The following is a 23,868-nucleotide window of genomic DNA, read 5'->3' on the forward strand; positions in this document are numbered from 1 at the left end:
CATCGCTGTTTCACTTTCATTAAAAGATAACCTTCTCTTCCCTTAGAATGGATCTTCCCGAAGAGTACAAGCGTAAACCTTTGGGGGCAGTACGTGGTTTACCCGTGATCAGCGCAATTGCAGACGACTGGGAGAGGATCGATAATTTCCAGTTCTACCCAGATGACCTTGTCATCGCTACATACCCTAAATCTGGTAAACCATTCTTCCCCCATTTGGAGACTTTTACCATATCTCAAAGATGTTTGTTTGTTAGGTATGAGCACCATTTGCAAGATGCTTCGGCCATATATCAACAGGCACCTCTCCTATCATCATTATAATTGCAGAACCCAAAGGACATGTATGAAGAAAGGTTTACAATTTCATCTGCTAAAGCAGAATTAGGGGTTGAAAGGCTGATTTCAAATCACGTAGGTTTTAATTTCCTTTTCAGTCCTTAAAGTTGCCCTATTTATACTATACTATGTAAAAAAAACAGTATGATTCTTTTGCATGTGCTACCTTTTTGTAACTGAGTGTATTTTAGTCACCTTACGAGAGGAAATATTGGTTATTACCGGTGCATGAAAATGTTGTTACGATATCAGTACCACTTCGGTCAGTGAGGTAGATGCGTCAGGAAAGGGACCTATGAACAAATATGGGTAAAATCAGTACAAGCATTTGGCGTTTTTGACAGAAATAATGAGATGTATACATTTTAGGTAGAAACGCCACATATCTGAAAATAAAATTGAAACATCTTTGATATGGACCTTTTACTCTGACTTGAAAACGACACGTTTCATCAAAATGGATAAATGTTGTGTTACATTTTTTTAGCCCTCCTTACATTGGGATTCATTACATCACGTTAAGTATATTGGCAGTCATCATATCGTAGATACGTTTTCCAAACGTTGTATTAGGAGTAGTTTTAGTTTAAAAAATACTTTATTGTATTAATCATTTGATTACAATAAAAGAGAAAATGTAAACATTGAGATAATAGAATTTCCATGAGTAAACATCATAGAAAAGAACATAAATAATTCATAATACCAGGTTTATACATATAAATATATACCAATCGTCTAAATCTCCATTTCACAGCGACTAAAATTGCCAAATCTGTCAACTTTCAAGATACACAGATTTATGTTGAACAAAACAAACTAGAAAGCAGACTTTACCACAAAGCCACAGCTGGCAATACTACTCTCCATGCGACTAGCGCTCACCCCAGCCGCGTAGCTAGGGGGGGGCGGTCCGCCCCAGGCGGCACTGTTTTGGGGGTGGCACAGGTGGCCCGTTGCGGCCGCGGCCGCATTTATAATTTATTTGCGCGCGCGGCCCAGTTATGTACAGTGCAGGCCTCTTCGCTTATTCCGACACTGTAACTCACGGCGGGCGGGGCCTGCCCTCAGCAGTGGTTGCCTACTGGTGCCGCCGGGGAGGGGGAGGGATGTGACCTCACACCCTGGATGTAGGAAGTGAGGTTGGGAGGGATTGGTAGGAACTTAAGCGGGAACTCGACCGGAGATGGATTGCCGCGCGCCGGGGGCAGACCGAGTAACTGTCCTGTCCTCGTCCCGGCGCATGCACTCACTCAGTGTGTGTGGACTGTGCTGCGCACATTTACTGGTGTTGGACGCGGGCAGCCGCAGCATCAATCATCAGCATTACGCCTGAGTGGCCTCGGCCGCTGTGGAGTCACCGTCACCCCGGAATGCAAATGCCAGGGTAGGAGCCAAGGGGCCCTGTCGGCATACGCTGGCTACAAACATGGCATCATGATATAATTATTGGTCCGCCGGCCCAGCAACACATATGCCCAACTAGTGCATGTGTCTGATTGTCAATTTCCTGCCTCAGCGTCTGGTGTAGTGTGCACCTGCATGATGCCTAAGACGAAAGCAGTCCAGTGTAATGAATGCCAGAACACGCTGCAGTACTGAGCCCCACTAAGGATAACCACTGCTTCAGCTTGTCTACTATCATGCCAGCACCAACAACATTCAGCTAAATTATCAGAGAAAACTGCATTAGAAAACCGGCACCAGTACAGTAAGCGTTTTAATATCTTGACAAATACAAAAGGTATTTTACCCATATTTGTACATACTTTAAACCGTGCATATGATATAAAAACATTATTGTGTTCCCAAGCTGCCCTAAGAACACCTGACTGATAATTTAAACAAAGACAGAAAGTGTATTTCAAAAATGAATACGGACAATTTCATATAAAGTTCCCTTAAAAATTAAGTCAAGGCCTAAGCAAACTGTTAAAGGAATGGTGGCTTGTATTTTTTCTGCAAAAAGTGGCAATCCTAAGTGAGTACCGATTGAGGCCGCATTTAGAGGCCACACTCTCTCTGCAGCACTGAACCCCTGACAGATGACAGTACGATCATCTTAGAAAGGGGCAGTAGGTGAGTGAACTTCCTTTTCAGGTATTTTATAGTCGTTTTGTCTTTTTGAAACTGCTCATTACTTGAAAGTGTGTAATTTCGGATCTCTATTTTAATGCACTTCATTGCTTGATTTGACTTGTGGAAGTGTCACTGTATGTGTTTGTTGCCATTGAATGTCACTCATATGTACAATGAAATCATGAAAATGTGACACATAAGAAGTCAGAAAACCTGCCAGTTTACGTGCTTGAGACTGAGAGACAGTATAATCGCTTAGCTGCACTTGCTATGCTATAAAATGTGCTTTTTTGGATACTGTGTGGTCATAGGATACTGTGTGGTCATGAATGATGTGATTAATAATATCTTCTGAGCAGCTGCAGTTTATGCCCTATGTTACTGAGAACTGCAGTCACCCTTTCATTTCTGGTGCTTTGCAGCAGTTTTCAGATCTTCTCAGTTTCTTGTTGCTCAAATGGGTGTAATTTCTGATATTTAAATGTTTACCTCGTCTTCTTTCCGTGATTTTGCTCTTGAGAAAGTGTCACTCATAATCGTTGAAATGTCACTCACAATTACACAGGAAGTATGAAAACGTCACACATAGCAATCTGAAACCTTGGCAGCTATGCAGTAAGTGGCTGGGTGATTAGTGGCTGGACGATTTGTTGGCTCTGGAGTTTGGCTGCTGCAGTCAGAGAGCAGCAGAACTTGAAGTGACTAGGTGAAGGAAGTTCGAACTTCAAGTTCGAACCAACCACCCCTGCCTGCCATAAAGTAGAGACCCTGGAGCGAGTGAGGTAAGAGGGGAGCAACAGTAGCTCAGCTACCTAAGCGTTTTCAGAGGGGTGGGCGGCTGAGTGGCTCATCATGCATAACTGCCAAGGTTTCAGATTCTAATGAATGACATTTTAATAATTTTTTTCAGTGTAATTATGAGTGACATTTCTATGGCAATGAGTGACACTTTCTGGCGAGCAAAATCAATGAACGAAGCTGAGGGAAACATATAAATATCAGACATTGCACGTTTTATTATACATACATATATTTATCAATATTAACAGACTGCAACAGATGCAGACTACTATAAAAAGAACACCCCCCACTCAAATGTACAAATTTATCGACATCACAAGCATGATGAACTGGGCGGCCCCCCCAGGGTTCAAACCAGTTGCCTGCTGGTGGAACAGATTTTGAAGGCACGCGTAGTGAACTTCTTGGCTGCTTCTGTGTCAACATGTAGATTTTATTTATTTCACTGATTGAGTGGCAATATATTTGCAAATATGCTTTTTGCATCTTAATTAAACACTGTTTAGCAGTTAGTATCTGGTGGCAGAGGGAGTGTGAGAGAAAACTGTGCTTCCCTATTAAGACCTGACCCTATTATGTAACTGACTGACTGACTGATCTTTGGCAGCTACCTTATGGGATAAGCTGGTTGGGTGAAGCACTGTGAGGGGGAGGGGTAAGTAACCAGTAGTGCTGTTAGGTGAAGCAATACAGGGGGAAGAAGAAGCAAGGATCAGGGGGCAACACAGAGAGGAGGAAGTAACGGGATGAGTGGGTACGGAAAAAAGGAGGCCTACGGGAGAGAGAAAATAACGATGGGAGAAGAAACCAACAAAAGAGGGCACAACTTGGGGGTGGGGGAGAAGCTCTAAGGCAAAAAAAGAACACAGGATAAGCACACAGACAGTAGGCATCTTGGCGCTGAATATCAGATGTTTATTGTTCCCCTACTCAATGGTACTCATTTTATCGACCTCAGATGGATGAAAGGTTTAGTGGACCTGCTGGGATTTGAACCTGTGACCATGAGGTCGAACACAGGCCCCAGCAGTGGGTGCATTAGTCCACTGAGCCACATGACCACTCACAGTCGCTTGCTTCTTACTCTATGGCTTTTCTTCTTCTTCTTGTGTTTGGCCCTCCCAGGGGGCATATGTCTTTATCATCATTTTGATTGGCTCACTCGTATCCTTCCAATGTTCCCATTCAGGGAACTTTCAAACTTTTCCTTCCAGGACTCCATTAGAATGCACATTTTTTAGCTCACTCCCATGTGTGCTGCTTCCCTCCTAAACACTGCTTCATTCACACTAACTCCTTGTTGCTCCATCCCATCACCCCCTCCCAAAACTTGTCCAATGCTTTCTGCACTCCTTCTGGCGAGCAAAATCAAGGAACGAAGCTGAGGGAAACATATAAATATCAGACATTGCACCCATTTGTGCAACAAGACTGTCTGAATCATACTGTGTATGCTACCCAATACCGTTCATTAAAGGGCCATCTAGTGAATGAAGTCACAATAGGTATCAATATCCAAGCAGACGTCGCAGTCATCAAATAAACAGCATTCTGGAATGCTTACTGGTGGTGCCCTTTAGTGGTGCAGGAGAGGCCTGTTGCTTTTTCTTCAGATGATGCCCCTTTAAGAGAGAGGCAGCAGCTCGAAGAAGGCGATTTATGATATGATAAAATTATTAAAAGATAATTTCACTGGGGGGGGAAAGCGGTTCCATCCTCAGCTCATTTATCACTGGTAGTTGGGACAGAGCTGGCATCATAGGTTGAAAACTTGAATGAAACACTGGTTTTCATCAAGCCTCTCCATTCTCTCTCTCTCTCTCATCTTTTTTGTCCTCTTCCCCTCTTGTCGCTAATAATTTTTACATCTGGTCTTTTTAGGGGCACACATCCTCTTTCTCTCTACTTTCTTTTTCTTGCCTCAGTCTGTTTCCTTTCACCACTTACGTCTCTTTCCTTTCTCCCTCTTCTATTCCCCCTCCTTCCTCTTGCCTTTCTCTCCTCTTTCCAAACCTTTCTTTCTGCCCACTCTTTACTATGCCAGTGTCTCCCTTCCTCCATCTCTCTGCAACTTATATAGCAGAATTATAAATTCAGCTGACACAATGCTTTAATGTGCCCGTGAAAAAAAAATGCTTTTAATTTTCAGAAATGCTCATCAGCAGGCACATTCCAAACCACTTGCCAGGGAGCTGACTCTATTCTAGTGGTTTTAAGGAGCACGAGACCGAACAGTTACCTGGGGGCCTTAATGGTGATCAATCAGGTCATGATATTGCAGAGTAGCCCGCTACTCTTCGAAAACGAAGTCCTGAGTTTCCCAGCCAGCTGCCAGTTCCTCTCAGCAATTAATTGTTCACGCAGCTCTCTGATGGATGTCACATGCGGTTTTTCTGAGTCGCCAGATAGATCATGCAGTCTGTGTGTTCTCTTTTGTACTACCTGTCACTGGTGTATTCAACTGTGAAGCCTTGGACCGTGTCATGTATGTGCATTTAACTTGCATGATCGGGGTAACTATTAGCGGCGATACTACATGTCTCTTGGACCGCTTTCAAGTGCTCATCGGTTTTCTTCCCCAGTACCCCCCCACCCCCTTCCAGGGGCGGCATTCTGAGGGATAGCCCCGGGCGCCACAAGCTCTAGCTACGCCCCTGGCTCACCCACGACACCTATTTGAAAGTATACCGTATGGGGAGATGATGCGGCTAAGTCGCATATGCAGCAATGAGACAGATCTAAAACAGCCCAAACTTAGAGCTCAATGAGATTTTTACAAAGAGGTTACAGTCAACAAACCATGTCTAGAGGCATAGCTAAATCCATGATTCCTACCAGAGATACTTTACTTTATATAGTAAAATCTAATACTTTCTCAGAGAGCAATAAAAATTCTGAGTATGCATTCAGAATGATAACAAGACACAGCAATCAGCACAACCAAATACAAAAGATTATTCAAAAGAGTTGGCCACCTGTGTTGAGCGATACGATGATCGAACCCCTGTTACCACAGAGGGTTTCTATTACGTACAGTAAATCACCATCTATGAGGGACACTCTAGTAAATACTAGTCCAGAGGTGATAGAGAAGACCAGTTGGCTCCAAACCAATAAGGGATTTTACAAATGCAGAACGTGTAAGGCATGTGTACATGGAGTCAAAAAGAGCACATTTGTAACCCCATTCAGCAGTAACGCCTTCACAATACAGAAACTCCTAACATGTAAGACGGAATATGCTGTCTATTTATTAGAATGCTCTTGTGGCCTCAAATACATAGGCAGCCCCAAACTACAAGTGCACAAACGCATCCTTCAGCATTTAAGAGCCAACAGAAACCAGGATAATACTTATCTGGTTGCACGTCACTTTAGAGAGACACACAATTCCAACAATACAGAGCTTAAATATTTTATTATTGACAGTGTCCCACCCAGTAGGCAAGTTGGTAATAGAGAGATGAAGTTACGAAGGTTAGAAACTAGATACATACTGCAGTTAGACTCCAAAACACCAGGAGGTCTCAACGTCACTGAAGATCTACACACATGCCTAGGTTAACCAGTTGATTATACAAATCTTTTTTTAAATGCGCTGTGGAACTGTATCAATTTTAACTATTTGAGATCAATGATGCATTTAGCTTAAAGATAATGGACTAGCTTAAATATTTTTAGCATCAATAGCAGTGGTATTTAAAGGGATGATACTACCAAAGGCAGCCAGATACTAAAAATATGACATGAACTACGTAACAATTTTATTGGTATTAATGATGGAGTAGCTCTAAGATGGGCTACGCAGGGAGTTCATGTTCTGGGGGACTTATACGGTGCACAAGGGTTCTAAGATTTCCACACACTTAAAATTTTGTATGGTCTGCCGGAAAAGTGTAGGTTTAAATATCTCCAAATTCACTACTTTTTGATATGAAAAAAACAAATTTACAACATCTTAGACTGTGATATTTGGAATTGTCTATATGCAACTAAAACAAATCGATAATAAGTGATGCGTATAGAAATCTCTGTGCCTTTACATCTGATGATTGCCCAAAACTGGCAAGGAAATGGAGCATTAAAACTGGATTAAATATTACTCCAAAACAGATAACTCAATCCTTATCTAATATTAATAACTCAGTAAGATCATCCAGTTTAAGGCTGCAACAGTTTAGAACATGCATGCCATATTACACACCAGAGAAGATTTCGAAATGGTCTCCCAACAGCAGTTTTGGCGACCACACTAAATGCCCTAAATGTTCAGAGTACGCAGCTGATTTGGAACACATGCTGTTTTCTTGTTCTGCACTGAGGGATTTTTGGGGGGGAAGTACATAATGTTTTGGAAACCAAGAAGATCTATTTACCTCATATCACAGCGGTTACAGTTCTACTTGATGTACATTCCTCCCCTCCACTTTATCCAGCTCTGGTTACGATTCTCTTATCTTGTGCTAAACTGACATTGGCCAGAGCCTGGACTTGCCCTAACCCTCCTAACATCTGGAAATGGGTGTCTTTAGTAATAGAAATACACTCTATGGAGTCAGCTCTGGCAAAACTAAGAGGAGCTCGCTCGCCCAAAAAATTTGGGACAATATGGAGAAACTTTATATGATGTATGTATAATTGTTGAAATACTGTTCTTTTGGTCAAACTCTGATTGCTTCGTTTACCAATTTTTGTGTTTAATATTAAACACTATCTATTTAATTTATTTAACGTGGAAGCTAGAAATTTAATACGAAAATGTAACAAGTTTTGTATGGACAATATAACTTGGCATGTTTCTTCTCATCAGTTTGTCAATAAAAAAAAAAAAAAGACTATGAGATTTTCCATCTATACCTCACAATTTAGTTAAACCAACCGAATCTTGCTCCAATTGAATGAAAGTGGATAATAAGGTAAACCTGAAAAGGTACATACATAAACAATATTTACTCTGACCCTGTAAATCATATGTATTCTAATTTTAAGGAGTCTTACGAATTTTATCTCACTTTATCACAAATTATTTATATAATTATACTTGCACAAACGTGTTTTTAGAGGGGTGTAAATAGCATCTACTGGCCCAAAATGTATCACAAGAGTTGAAATGGTCGTAGATCGATTTGGCTTATAAAGTTATATACAGCCTATGATGATAAACGACTGTACATAGCCGTTTAGGCAACAGAAATTGTGAATTGTCTTTAATGGTTTGTAAGCATTTGTAGGTATTATACTATGATGTTATAATGCATTTATTGAAATTACATGTCAATTAAGGCACTGTTTTAACCAATCCCCGTAACACGAGTGTATGGAAAATAATACAGCTCAACTTCTATGTCTATGACTTAAGCACATAGAATGAATGTCTTTTAGAGCCCACTTGCCACTTTAAATGTGTTCAGAATCGACCTACCTGTATCATGTGATCAAGGCTCATCAGAGCCGAAACGTTACGGCACAACCAATAAACATCTAAGAAGTCTGGAATCTTGGTTCCATGTCCGCGTTTCAAAGCGCAACTTTATACACGCGGAGAAGAAATATATATATATATATATATATATATATATATATATATATATATATATATATATATATATATATATATATACACACACATATATATAAAAGGTGTGTAAGTAATTAACGTTTTATAGGCATGTTCTAAAAACTGAACCGTCCTAATAATTGCACTATCCTCTTTGGGCCAGAAACAATAGCGTACAGCCTCTGCATTTGTTCTTTTTTAGCATAATTAACCAAGGGGGGTAAGTATATCCTCCGTATGGGCAACAGCTTTGAACCGATACACTTTACTGATTCCGCAAAGCCGACATACTTGCATACCCTTAAGTGCCTGGTCCTAAGTCCCTTCAAACTCCCCAATCGGAATATAAAATTGTCTAAACCTTAAGTATTTCTATTTTATGTAACTGGACAAATTCCATCCCAGATATTCTTGAGCCTCTAACGTATAAGTATCAATTACTAAATCTGAATGTTTGTATTTCACAGCTTGTAGATGATCTCAATTCCACAGCTTTGTCATTAGCGTTTTAAGTATTAAGTTTTTCTGCACGTCCCTAGTCATTCACCCTATCTCCTGTATATCAGGCAGGTCATAAGATCCTATTTCCTATTTCCATCATTGTGCTATGTAGTTGCAAATCTCTGACTTTTTTGCTCCGGAGCTCTTCAAATATTAGTAGTTTTAGGGGCACATGCATCAACAGATTTTGCATTCGCAAATGGTGCGAATCGCAAAATTCGGCCGTTTGCGAATGCAATATCTGAAAATGTGATGCATCATTTTTTTGTCTATTTTGGAATCGCAATTACTTTTGCGATTACTTAAAAAATCGCAAAACTAATTGCGATTCCTTAAAAACTCGCAATCCTGTTTGCGATTCCTAAAAAATTCACAAATTTAAGGAATCCTTAAAAATTTTCGCACATGTCAGTAATTCTAAGAAAACACATTTAGGAAGTGCAAAAATAAGAAGAAGTGAGAGCAGGTGGTATTTTTTTTTTTTACACTACACATGTGGAAATGATTAGCAACCTATAAAAGGGACTTCAGAATGACTCTGGATATCTTCCAGGATGGCAGCAGCAATTTTCTTAGCACGTAGATGGCGGATGAGAGCAGCAGGGAGGAGGAGAAGAGAACTCAGTGAAAGGGTTTTTAGGTTGCGCATTACTTTGCTTGGGCAGACACAGGCTGACATATATGATAAGTATAGACTTAATGCAGACACCATCATTGATTTAATTGCAGAGTTGTACCCTATACTGCAAAGGCAAACGCGTAGAACTCAAGCGATACCCACCCATGTGCAGGTTTTATGTTGTCTACACCTTTTAGCCTCTGGCTCCTTCCAAGGTGTAATAGCAGTTGCAGGGGGTGTTTCACAGAGTGCATTGTCTAGATTTTTCAATGACTTCCTGAATGCAATGCTCCATAGGATAAATCACCACATAATTTTCCCCTCAACGCATCAGGAGTTGTTGCAGACCAAGTTAGACTTTTATAACGTGGCACACTTCCCACATGTAATAGGATGTGTTGATGGAACACATGTCCCCATTTGTCCCCCAGCTGCTAATGAGTACATTTTTAGAAATAGGAAAAGTTACCACTCTTTAAACATACAAGCAATCTGTGATTCCAAAGGAATCATCACTGACTTAGTTGCCAGCTACCCAGGTAGTGCCCACGATTCATACATTTTCAAACATAGTGCCATTCATGATCGCCTACTTTCTGGAGAATTTGGAGATGGATATTTATTAGGTAAACTGTTTTTGTTTACTGGCAATGCTAATGTTTCTGACTTCCATTGCAATGTGTGTGATGTTAATTTACATATCTCATCTTTCAACTTAGGAGATAGTGCATATGGAGTGAGGTCTTACATTCTCACCCCATACCTGACTCCAACTACCCGCAAAGAACAACTGTACAACAATGCCCATATCTCAACCCGCAGCATTATAGAGAGGACGTTTGGGGTCATGAAGCCCAGGTTCCGCATACTGCATAAGACTGGTGGAGCCTTGCAATATCGGCCAGATGTGTGTTGCAAAATAGTTGCAACATGTGCAGTCTTGCACAACCTAGCAACTAGGAGAGGCCTTGAACTAGATGTAGATGATTTGCTACCAAATAATTTCAACCAGCCACAACAACCACATGCAAGAGTTCATGGACCGGACGCAGCGGAAGGGAGAAGAAGAAGGGCCGAAATTACACAACATTACTTTTAAAAAAAGGTAGGAAACAATTTTTTTGCTTCCAAAATTAAACACTTTATTTTACCATGTTTCACACAATAGTATTTTGAAAAAACAATTCAAAGCATGACTTCTCAAAAAGTAAAAAAAAACAGATATTGGCCTAATGTAATCCTTAGTCCATATCATTGTATAGAGAAAATGTAATACATGAAATGCAACAATAACAAGTAATCACTTCTTCCTTCCACGCAAACCTAAAGCTTTATTTTTAACCGAATCAGAAACCATGACCGGGCAAATATTAATTTCTTTTCCTCTTTTGCTACGGCGTTCATCCACATCATTGGTGTGTGCATCACCACGGGTTCCTGCAGATTCATTGATAACATTGCCTTCATAAGCTGGATTCTGGTTATCATCAGGTGGCAGCACATTAACCCCACTTTTCATATTTTTAAATCCTTCACATAGATCTGCACAACACTTTTTAATTTCCTCTTGCATGCGCATTGTGTGTTTGATGAGGCGTGCATTGCTGCTGGTCACCCTATTCAGAGCCCAGGCATAAGTGTGCATACTTGCCACAGTTCTCAAATGTCTATTACAATTGGCAATGTTTTGACTTTGAAAGACATCAGATATTGTCACTAAAGCATTTGCTAAACGCTCAAAATTCTGATTTTAGGCAGTATGCGCCCCTTCAATGACCTTAGATAATGTTTTCAATGTCTTATTGATTCCACTGAGGTCTTCAGCCATATGACTCATTTTCCCCTTTATTACTCTGAGATCTTTACCCTGAAGACGCTGCACTTTCAATAATTTGAGTTCAACTGTACATGCATGGACATCATCCACTGTGGAGTCTCTTGGATTGGAAGAGCGAGGCCTTCTTCGGTAAAATTGTTGGAACCTTCTACGACCACTAAACTGTTTTGTTGAAGTGGCAGGCTTCTGAGAATCATCAACCACAATTTCTGCGCCATTTGCATCTTTCTCAGACTCTAATTCCTGTACTTTACGCACTGATTTTCTAATTTTTTTAACATGCACAGAGGGTGAAGAACTCACAGTATTATTGTCTGATTGGCTATGTATATCCATGCTGATCTCATCAAAAGCGTTTGCTTCATTTTCCTTTTGTAAATCTAAAATTAAAAAAAGATGCATGATATCAATGTAATGTCTTCTCTGATAAAAGATTACAAATAAAGACAACATGTGTTCCAGATGAAGGACGCCTTTGAAATCTTCATTTACCATGTCTTTGAAAATTATTTGATAGGCAAACTGACTATGTACTTATTGCATTCATGAATGATAATTTGTACTTAAAAACTACAACTCCCATGATGCATTGCACTGTTCAATGAAATTGCCTTTTACACTAGTGCTATGAAAGTGAGGATGTAACAGAAGATTATAATTATGTTACAGCATCAAAAACCTGTCTACATACATCCTGCGTCCCTATTTAATTTAAGTTTACATTTGTTTAAAAAATTACTCTTACCTTGAGAAGTGCCAGCATGCTCAGAGGTGTCTATGTTTGTCACTCCTCCTACAGCTTCTGTTACAAGTGTCCCCTCAACCAAATCCTCAAGGGGAGTTGTGGGTTTGTTGTTAGGGGAGCCTCCACCAGTCTTCTTGCAACTCTTCATTCTTGTCGCAATACTTTCTTTTGCACGTGAGCGTAAATCGTACCAACGCTTTTGGAGGTTGGTGATGTCCCGGTGGGCAACCCCCACTGCATTCACTTTAGCCTGTATGGCTAGCCAAAGTTTCCTTTTTACAGCCTCAGGGACCTTTAAAGACAGCTTCCCAAACAGCTGGTCATGGCGCGAAGTCACCTCCTCAATTAGTATCTCAAGTTCTTGCTCACTGAACTTAATTTTTCGTTTTCTGACTTGTAAATCCTGACTGGCAGTTTCTGTCTCCATTTCTCCAACAGCAGCACTCCAAAACACTCCTCCACTGCAGACAAACAGAGCTGAATGCACCAACTGCCAGTTTTCTGTTTGAATCAGCTGCGCAGGTGTGTGCAATCAGGCTCCTGGCTTCCTGGGTGTATCCTGACTGTGATGCATGAAAATGCGATTTTATTGCGAATTCGCAATTTGCGAAATCGCAAATTGGGAATTCGCAATAAAATCGCTAAAAAAAATGCGAATCGCATATTTTTGCGATTTTTACAGAATCGGTAAAAAATCGCAAAAATATTTATGCATTCCATTTTGCGATTCGTAATTTGCGATTCTCTATTTTTCACAAATTACGAATCGCAAATCTACACAATGATGCATGTGCCCCTTAGTGTACATGAATCAGCCTTAGCACAACCAATAATATAGTTAACATAACTTCCCATATGCAGCATTTCCAGATATTTTATACCAAATTCCAGTCTTATTGTATAATGCGGAGTTTCCTGTCTTAAATGAAGTATGGTGCGTACGCATTTCCTAAAACATTTCTCAAGTTCAAGGATGCCTCTTGTTCATCACTGGAGATGCATATAGTAAATACAGAATCATTTTCATTTGTAGTACTTTAAGTGATGGAATAATTGCATTTCCTCCATACATTTTCATGAATCTCAAGATAGATTTAGTAATAGCTGCTGAATTTGCATTCTTACTAACCTTATGGTTTAACCATGATAACTTTTTGTCAAAAGTTACGCCGAGATAGTTATATTGTAAGCATAGGCGTAAAATCCGTTCCGCTTGCGGAATTTGCAGATTTTTGGTAAATTCGCGATCCGCGAACTCTCGCGAATTTGCCGAAAATCCGCAAATTCGCATGCAGCAGATTTTTTTGCTTGGTGATACAATATTGCAGCGCGCGGCATTCACTTACCGCCATTCAGCATTTGCTGAGTTGTTTTTCTCGATATTTTGCGAGTGCTGCACCATTTTGGATCTTCCTGCGGGATCCCGCGGGAGTTTGGCGACCGCGATTACGTCATCGCGGCTTGCCACCTTGCACAGCGAGAGTTTGTCAATGCGAGTACGCCGTGATCACGTATCGCGGGAGTTCGCAATTGCGAACACGTAGATGCGGCGTGCAGTAACAATCTCGCACTCGCAAAATTACAAAATTTGCAATTCTGCACAAGAAATCCACCATCAAGCAGCATAAACCTTCTGAAAATGATGATTTTTATCAGAATAACTCCTCAGGTTGACATTTGCCTGCTCTTTATTTTGCAAGGAGTCCATTTTGGGGGGGGGGGGGGAGGAAGGAAGTGCCCCACAGTCTCCAACTTCCTGCTCCTGTCCAGCAGGCTCCTCCCAGTGCTTTCTTCATGTGCTGGTCACTTTCATTCGGATCTTGACCTGAAATGATTACTTTTTGTGGATGCTGCTGGATATTTGTATTTGAGGCCTTTCTGACTTTCTTTGGATCACTTTTGGATAAGAAATTTCACAAGTAAGTTTGTTTGGGACATTACAGTTGCAGCAACTACAATTTTGGAATTTTTGATTTTTGGGCTGTTGTTGGGACCTTTTGCCCAGGGGAAGTGAGTGGTGCATGGACTGAGTGTTTCTGTGGGGTCTCTTTAATGTAAACATCATGGAAGGCATGGATGGCATTGGATTGTGCTGATTTTTGTGTGTTTTTCGATGTTTTTGGGGTGCTGTTGGGGCCTTTTGCTCTGGGCTAGTGAGTGGTGCATGCGCCTAGTCTTTCTGTTGGGTGTCTTGAATGTAAACATCATTGAGGGCATGGATGGCATGGGATTGTGCTGATTTTTGTGTGTTTTTCGATTTTTTTGGCTGCGGTTGGGGCCTTTTGCCCAGGGGTATTGAGTGGTGCATGGACTGAGTCTTTCTGTGGTGTCCTTTTAATGTAAACATCATGGAGGGCATGGATGGCATGGGATTCTGCTGTTTTTTGTGTTTTTCGATTTTTTTGGCTGCTGTTGGGGCCTTTTGCCCAGGGCTAGTGAGTGGTGCATGGGCCTAGTCTTTCTGTGGGGTGTCTTGAATTTAAACATCATTGAGGGCATGGATGACATGGGATTGTGCTGATTTTTGTTTGTTTTTCAATTTTTTTGGCTGCTGTTGGGGCCTTTTGCCCAGGGCTAGTGAGTGGTGCATGGGTCTAGTCTTTCTGTTGGGTGTCTTGAATGTAAACATCATTGAGGGCATGGATGGCATGGGATTGTGCTGATTTTTGTGTGTTTTTCGATTTTTTGGGCTGCTGTTGGGGCATTTTGCCCAGGGGTAGTGAGTAGTGCATGGACTGAGTCTTTCTGTGGGGTCCTTTTAATGTAAACATCATGGAGGGCATGGATGGCATGGAATTTCTGGTAATTTTTGTGTGTTTTTCGATTTTGCGGGGTGTTAATGGGGACTGGCCATGTGGGTGGGGGCCATTTTGAGTGCTGGTACAGGCAGACCATGTGCTGGGGGGCAAGGGGCCATTTTGAACGCATGCAGTGTTCTCCGGCCTGCACCCATTTTGCCTAGCTTTCATCCATTATGGCCAGAGGTAGTGGTGCAAGGGCCTAGTCTTTCTGTGGGGTGTCTTGAATTTAAACATCATTGAGGGCATGGATGGCATGGGATTGTGCTGATTTTTGTGTATTTTTCGATTTTTTGGGCTGCTGTTGGGGCCTTTTGCCCAGGGCTAGTGAGTGGTGCATGGGCCTAGTCTTTCTGTTGGGTGTCTTGAATATAAACATCATTGAGGGCATGGATGGCATGGGATTGTGCTCATTTTTGTGTGTTTTTCGATTTTCTTGGCTGCTGTTGGGGCCTTTTGCCCAGGGGTAGTGAGTGGTGCATGGACTGAGTCTTTCTGTGGGGTCTCTTTAATGTAAACATCATGGAGGTCATGGATGGCATGGGATTGTGGTGATTTTTGTGTGTTTTTCAATTTTTTGGGGTGTTGATGGGGACTGGCCATGTGGATGGGGGCCATTTTGAGTGCTGGTACAGGCAGGCCATGTGCTGGGGGCAAGGAGGTATTTTGAATGCGGGCAGTGTTCTCAGGCCTGCACCCTTTTTGCCTAGCTTTCATCCTTTATGGCCAGGGGTAGTGAGTGGTGCATTGGCCTAGTCTTTCTGTGGGGTGTCTTGAATTTAAACATCATTGAGGGCATGGATGGCACAGGATTGTGCTGATTTTTGTGTGTTTTTCGATTTTTTTTTTGGCTGCTGTTGGGGCCTTTTGCCCAGGGCTAGTGAGTGGTGCAAGGGCCTAGTCTTTCTATTGGGTGTCATGAATTTAAACATCATTGAGGGCATGGATGGCTTGGGATTGTGCTGATTTTTGTGTGTTGTTCGATTTTTTTGGCTGCTGTTGGGGCCTTTTGTCCAGGGGTAGTGAGTGGTGCATGGACTGAATCTTTCTGTGTGGTCGCTTTAATGTAAACATCATGGAGGGCATGGATGGCATGGGATTGTGGTGATTTTTGTGTGTTTTTTGATTTTTTGGGGTGTTGATGGGGACTGGCCATGTGGGTGGGGGCCATTTTGAGTGCTGGTACAGGCAGGCCATGTGCTGGCGGGCAAGGGGCCATTTTGAATGCAGGCAGTGTTCTCAGGCCTGCACCCATTTTGCCTAACTTTCATCCATTATGCCCAGGGGTAGTGATTTGGTGCATGGGCCTAGTCTTTCTGTGGGGTGTCTTGAATTTAAACATCATTGAGGGCATGGGATTGTGCTGAGTTTTGTGTGTTTTTCGATTTTTTTTGGCTGCTGTTGGGGCCTTTTGCCCAGGGCTAGTGAGTGGTGCATGGGCCTAGAATTTCTGTTGGGTTTCTTGAATTTAAACATCATTGAGGGCATGGATGACATGGGATTGTGCTGATTTTTGTGTGTTTTTCGATTTTTTTTGGCTGCTGGTGGGGCCTTTTGCCCAGGGGTAGTGAGTGGTGCATGGACTGAGTCTTTCTGTGGGGTCTCTTTAATGTAAACATCATGGAGGGCATGGATGGCATGGGATTGTGGTGATTTTTGTGTGTTTTTCGATTTTTTGGGGTGTTGATGGGGACTGGCCATGTGGGTGGGGGCCATTGTGAGTGCTGGTACAGGCAGGCCATGTGCTGGGGGGCAAGGGGCCATTTTGACTGCAGGCAGTGTTCTCAGGCCTGCACCCATTTTGCCTAGCTTTCATCCATTATGCCCAGGGGTAGTGAGTGGTGCATGGGCCTAGTCTTTCTGTGGGGGGTCTTGAATTTAAACATTATTGAGGGCATGGATGGCATGGGATTGTGCTGATTTTTGTGTGTTTTTCGATTCTTTTGGCTGCTGTTGGGGCCTTTTGCCCAGGGCTAGTGAGTGTTGCATGGGCCTAGTCTTTCTGTTGGGTGTCTTGAATTTAAACATCATTGAGGGCATGGATGGCATGGGATTGTGCTGATTTTTGTGTGTTTTTTGACTTTTTGGGGTGTATAACTGATGTTCCTCTGTCTTCCATTGCTTTTAGGTGCACAAGACTCAAGAGAACCACCAGTGCCAGGAAGAAGTCCTGCAACGGTGTGTGTATGCAGCATAACGTCACGCGATGTCACGTCTGGCCACAGACAAGACAACTCTGCAACTCGTGCAACTGCGGCCTGCTGTTCTGACCCCTGAAGAAGATGGCCCCAAAAAAAGTTCCCCGTAGCTCCTCTAGCAAGAAAGTTGTCAGTAAGGATCAGAAGAAGCAAGTTACCAAGGAGACTGGTGTCCCGCCCGCCACATTTTTGGGAATAAAAAAAAAGTACGCCTGCAGCAGCTGCGGGATCTGCTGGGGACCAAGCTGGGAGCAGCACCCCTGCTCCATTGGGCTCAGTTCCACCACCACACGCCAACTTAAGTCCAAGCCCTTGAGTGCTGCAGAGGCAGCCAGTCTAGTTGTTCAATCACCATCGATCAGTGATGTTGGCTCATTGCAAGAAAGTAGCAGCAATGTCCCTCAATCAACACAGGTTGTTGTAACTCATCTGACGAGTGTTCAACAACCACAGCCGCAGCAACAACCACATGTGCAAGTACAAGCCCAAGTACATGTGGAAGGAGAGGCAGCGCAAGGAGATGCGCAAGCAGAGGTGCATGGAGGGGCACAAGTGCCCACAATAGTTGTTCCTCCCGAAGTAGGGGCACATCAGGAAATCGACATTCAAGCCGAGGTATCATTTGAGGAAGCCACTCCTCCTGGTCATTCATTGTCTTCCACATCCCTACCAAGGAAAAGATCAAGGATGGTGTCTACATCTTTTTTGACACGAACGAGTCGGTACCTGGTGGGAATACGAGAACAGAGAATACTTTGCAGATCCCCTTAAGAAGAATACCACGTCTGTTTGGAACGCCAATGCAGCGTTACGCTATGATTACAACACTCAATAAGACGGTTTGTTTAACATCGCGAGAGGTCCTTTGAATAGACGAAACCTTGGATTAATCTCCCGCGAAAAAATAATTTTACAAGGGATACAATAGGAATATCCACTCGATCTGCAACGTTCTGAGCGCCCCCATCATCATCATTACCCACCCTTTACCGGCTTTACACGTTGTTCCGCTTTACATTGAAAGCAAACCACGAAGCGAGAGCGCTGGTTTTCTAAAAAAGAAATAGACGTTCCATATTTTAACCGCGAAGAGTGAGATGGGAGCAGTGAAATCTTGACAAAAAGATGTCACATACCGCGATATAAGCATTTAAAGGTGCCTCACTCTTCGCTGCAATTATATGAAGAACTGAAGTTTTTTTATAAATAAAGTCATACAAGACTATTGGGCTGCAAAATAATTTGTCCTGATGAAGACACCACGACGTGTCGAAACGCGTTGACAGACTACAGCCGCAGCATTAATACACAAGACAACAACATTGTCTATTGAATGTTTTTTAATCAAATATGTTTCATGCTTAAAAATATGTTTTACTATATCAACTTAATTTGAATTTTAAAATATTTATAGAGCGCTCTTATACCGAAATCGGTTTCATGGCGCTAGAGGCAGAGGACCAGTGGGTGCGGAGAAAAAGGGTTATACGGTTATACGGCTACAAATCTGGAGAACAGGAGGGTCTTCAGGTGTCTGCGAAATTCCAGGTAGGAAGATGACGATCTAAGAGAAAAAGGGAGAGAGTTCCAGAAGGAAGGGGCCAGCACTGCAAATCTGGCCCCACCGGACTTCTGTTTCCTAAAGCGAGGAACTGACAGAAGGGCCAAGTGAGTGGAACGGAGTTCTCGGGAAGGAAGGTAAGGGGAGATGGCTTCACACAGGAAAACGGGAGCGGTCCCTGCTCTAGCCTGGTAGGTGATACATCCAAGCTTAAAAAGGGCCCTCTCCCTCACTGGGAGCCAGTGGAGAGACTGCAACAGAGGGGTCGTGTGGCTGAACCTGGGGAGTCCGTAGATCAGGCGAGCCGCCTGATTTTGAATTTGTTGGAGCCGGCGAAACAGATAAGCTGGCGCCCCATTATAGATGACGTTCCCATAGTCAAGGCGCGAAAGCACCATGGCCATGAGAATGAGCTTGAGTGCAGCAGTTGAGAAGAAGCGGGCGACCTTTCGGATGATCCGCAGGGAAAGGAAACAGGCAGATACAACTGCATTGATCTGAGTATGAAGGGTAAGCATGGGATTGATGAAAATACCCAAGGTTTTGACCTTGGGAACAGGAATAGGGGGAGGGCCAAGGGCAGAGGGCCAGAAGGAAGGGGACCAGGGACTGCAACCACCCCCCGTCAGGACCAATTCGGTCTTGTCCGGATTCAGTTTGAGGTGGTTGCAGTTCATCCACCCTTGGATAAAAAGCATAACCTTCTGGAAATTAGAAGCTGAGGAAGGAGAAGAGGAAAGATTGAAAACTTATAATGTATATAAGACACAAATGTGAAATTACTTTCTCTTTTTAAATGAAAAAAATTTTTTTGATATCAATTTTTATTGTTGTGTTATAGTTTATGCTTATTATTATTTTTTGAGAAGGAAAAACTGTTTTGGAACATAGCTATTGTGGTCTCTTTGTAAGATAGCCTGGGTTGATATTTTCACATTGTACATCTTCTTCAAGCCCACCTCCTTCTGATGATATGGATCAAACTTGGGAACCACCACTGCCGTCTGAGAGTGAGGCACACCATGATCTGACAAAGGTAGCTAAGCATAAAAGGAAGGTCCCCGAAACTCTCGTACTTATGGAGTGTGGTGCTGAAGGAGAAGTGGCGTATACTAATCCTGCTGATGAAGCCTCTCACGACGACGACGCAATCATCATACACACCACTCCAGCCTCAGTGGGCATGCAGCAAACAGACATTTTGACCCTAGCCCGAAAAGCTGCTGAGCATGATGTTGTCGACGAGGAGGCAATGGGAACACCATCATTGGAGTTAACTAGTACACCACCACCTACCGCTTCCATCTTTCTTTCTCACCAGAAGGGACTTCCATCCACCTCAACCTCAATTAGTGGTGGTGCAAGTGCACAACGTAGTAAAGTTCGGCGACACACATCCTCCCCTTCATCTGGCATTAGCCCCCCACAGACATTTCAAGTCCGCAGTTTGGGACTTCTTTAGTGTTTGCCCAAAAAGGGAAAACATAGCCATTTGTAGCATTTGTAAGCTTGCAGTTAGTCGTAGTAAGTTTGGTACCAACTATGGTACCGGAGGCCAGAGAGGTCATCTTGAGAGACAGCACACTGTCCAATGGCATGCGCACCTAAAGGAGATCAAGGAAGCCCGAATTGGAATCAACAAACTGTATACGTTGATGTTTCATCTGATGATGACGAGGAGGAAGAAGCGTCAAACACTTCACTTACACCCAGTACCCCTGTCAGCAGCACACCCCCTGTGAGCCACACTAAGAGTGTGGGAGAGAGTGAGACACCAAAGCAAAAAAGTTCATCATCACCGAGTGTAACTGGGTCGAAGAAGTCATCATCATCATCATCATCCCGTAAAATCATGGTCCAGCCCACCATTAGAAGCATGTTGTTTTCAGAAGCACCATTTGAACGCAACCACCCACTGACGCGTCTGTGTAACACTAAGCTGGCTAAAATGCTAGCTCTGGGCCTTCTCCCTTTTTCTTTTGTGGAAGGGGTTGGTTTTCATGAATTAGTGGCAACGCTCAGCCCTAAATGGAAGGTTCCTAGCCGGTTCTATTTTGCCAGAGTTGCGGTTCCAGCACTACATGAAGATGTGCTGGAGGTGATTGGGGCAGCTTTTCAGAAGAGTGCTGTTCACACTATACATCTGACAACAGACATGTGGACCAGTGGCGCAGGCACTGATTACTTGTGCATCACTGCACACTGGGTCTCTTTTTCAGGAGTTACAGCAAAGCTAAGGGCAGGTGTTGACCCGGACAACGTTTTTAAAGCTGCTCGGAAACATGCAACACTAGCCATGTTTGGCATGGAGAAAAGTCATACAGGAGAAAACATTTTGAAGGAGTTTAACACAAAGGTCTTTCAATGGCTGTCCCCAAAAAAACGCAAGATTGGTTATGTTTCCACGGATAATGGTGCCAATGTAGTTAAAGCCATGGAGCTGGGTAAATATTTCAGAGTGCCGTGTTTGGCGCACTGTATAATCCTAGTTGTTAAAAAATTCTTGAGTGAAGAAAGTCCATTGGGCGAGTTACTGACCACCTGCCGAAGAATGTGCACACATTTCAGCCATTCTTTTAAGGCCCGGAAGCATCTGAGGGGCCTGCTACATGAACGTCGACTGCCAGTGAAAGCACTCATCCAGGAGGTGGCAACACGTTGGAACTCAACCTTCTACATGCTTGAGCGTCTGTATGAGCAGTTTACGGTACTCGATCAGTATTTCTTAACACTGGGTACAGCTATGAAGGACCTGAGGCTAGATGCGGCGCAATGGGAGCTAGTTAAAAGCCTGACAGACATGCTTCGTCCTTTTGAGGTCTTCACGCGTGCAGTCAGCAGGGAGGACTGTAATTTATGAAAAGCTATCCCATTGTTGCGCATGCTAGAGCACCAACTGAAGGCGGTGTCTTCTATGTTTGATAAAGATGAAGAAAAGCAAGAAGCTTTTGTTTTGGCGGAGAAATTATTACAGCGTCTACTTGGCGATGAATGTCTTCAAATGATCCACTCAGAACAGCATTACATTTGTGCTACTATTCTGGATCCACGCTACAAAAAGACACTGGCAGGCAGAGCATTCTTTGCTTTTGGTGACGCAGAAGTTTTAATGTACAAACATTGGCTAGCTGTGTCAGCCATGAGGTTTGAAAGAGAACGGCAGAAAATTGAAGGAAAAGGCAGTACATCAGCATCAGCAGGCCACCCCCAGTCAAAAGAATCCACTTCTGCACCTGTGGCTGTGGCAGAAGTGACCTCTCAGCCATTAAAGACACCAGCAACCGGATCATCTGCACCAGACACAACAGTAACATTGTGTGAAGAATAGCATTGGCTAACTCAGCTTGGGTTTGCTTCTCAAAAGGTCCCAGCAAAAAGTTAGCAAAGTGGAGGAACCGTGGAGAACCTTGAGTCAATGGTACAGGACTATCTGAATGACTCAACAGAGGTCTATGTTCATGATGACCCATTGGCGTATTGGCATGGGAAAAAAGAATTGTGGCCAGAGATCTCCAACCTGGCTATAAACTACTTGTCTTGCCCACTCGTAAGCGTGTCTTCTGAACGTGTTTTCAGTGCTGCTGGTGGCATTGTAACTTGTAGAGGTTAACAATGATCAGGATGAATAAGCACCTCATACCACCAGATTACATTGTACAAGAAAACACGCCGGAAGAAGACGAGGAGGACACCAACTTAGATGAGGGAATTTCTTCTCTGTTAGGTGACCTACTCCCACCTGAATTCTCAGAGTATGAGGACAAACTCTTCTTCCCTGACACCGAGCCCTGAAAATGAGCCAATGAATCAATAACTTTCTTTTTCATCCTTATTAACTTTTATTCCTGTGTGTATGTCTTTCTTTGTTTTACAAAGGCAATATAAATAAAAACTTTAATCACCTAATCACAAAAACAAGCCCATCAGCAGAACTGTCTTCACTTATTTGCTTATTGATTTGAAGGTGCCACAGTCTTCATTCCTCAGGTTCACAAGTTCACAAGAACATGCTCCTCTATCCTCCTCCTCCAGACTCCTATTTCCTTCAAAGCAGAGGGCTGGATTACGCCCAATGAAGAAAGACTCTGCACTTGTGGGGGTGTTCTACTTCTTTGCCGGTGAGTTGGCGGGTCTTGGGGCATTGCTGGGAAGGTCTAATACCGGATAAAAGTGGTTTGGACAAAATTAGACTTGAAAACGTTTTTGCCTTTTTGCTCACTATCATGTTTTCGGGGGCCTGTTTGGGGGGCTTCCTGGTGTTTGTGGGTGGGTTTCGGGGTCTGGGTGCACTGCTGGCACAGTCTAATGTTGATTGCATTTGTTTTCTAGGACATCCATGGTGGAAAAGTGGAGTCATGACCTAGCTGCACAGCGCGTTTGGACAGAAGGCCGAAAAATATTGTAAGTATGAGATTTTCCATTTTTGCTTTTTGCCTGTTTGGGAGTGTTGTGCTTTTTTGCGGGTGGATTGGCGGGTCTTGGGGCATTGCGGGGAAGGTCTAATACCGGATAAAAGTGGTTTGGACAAAATCAGACTTGAAAACGTTTTTGCCTTTTTGCTCACTATCATGTTTTCTGGGGCCTGTTTGGGGGGCTTCCTGCTGTTTGTGGGTGGGTTTCAGGGTCTGGGAGCACTGCTGGGTATTGATACTTTTGATAGGAAGAGGTTTGAAGCAAATCCATGTTGGCAGAGGGGAGTTAGGGCCTAGCTGCAGAGCGCGTGCTGAGTTATTTTGGAAATTGCCCTGAAAATCACTAAGTCCCAAAATTTGTACTTTTGCGTTTTGGCCGTTTGGGGGTCTTCTACTTGTTTTCGCCTGGGTTGATGGCTCTG

General features: G+C 43.0%; 1 protein-coding gene across 1 annotated transcript in view; it reads left to right on the forward strand.

Moving 5' to 3' along the window:
* Nucleotides 1–23,868, forward strand: part of LOC147728932 (sulfotransferase 1 family member D1-like) — a 388,090-nt gene that overhangs the window by 75,924 nt on the left and 288,298 nt on the right. The window contains exon 2 of the mRNA XM_086959172.1: nt 47–195. Coding sequence (XP_086815298.1) covers nt 48–195 — 148 coding nt within the window. The 5' untranslated portion in view covers nt 47. The remainder of the gene's footprint in view (nt 1–46; nt 196–23,868) is intronic.

The sequence above is a fragment of the Lissotriton vulgaris genome, chromosome 2_2, assembly GCF_964263255.1.
Source record: "Lissotriton vulgaris chromosome 2_2, aLisVul1.2, whole genome shotgun sequence".
Taxonomy (NCBI): domain Eukaryota; kingdom Metazoa; phylum Chordata; class Amphibia; order Caudata; family Salamandridae; genus Lissotriton; species Lissotriton vulgaris.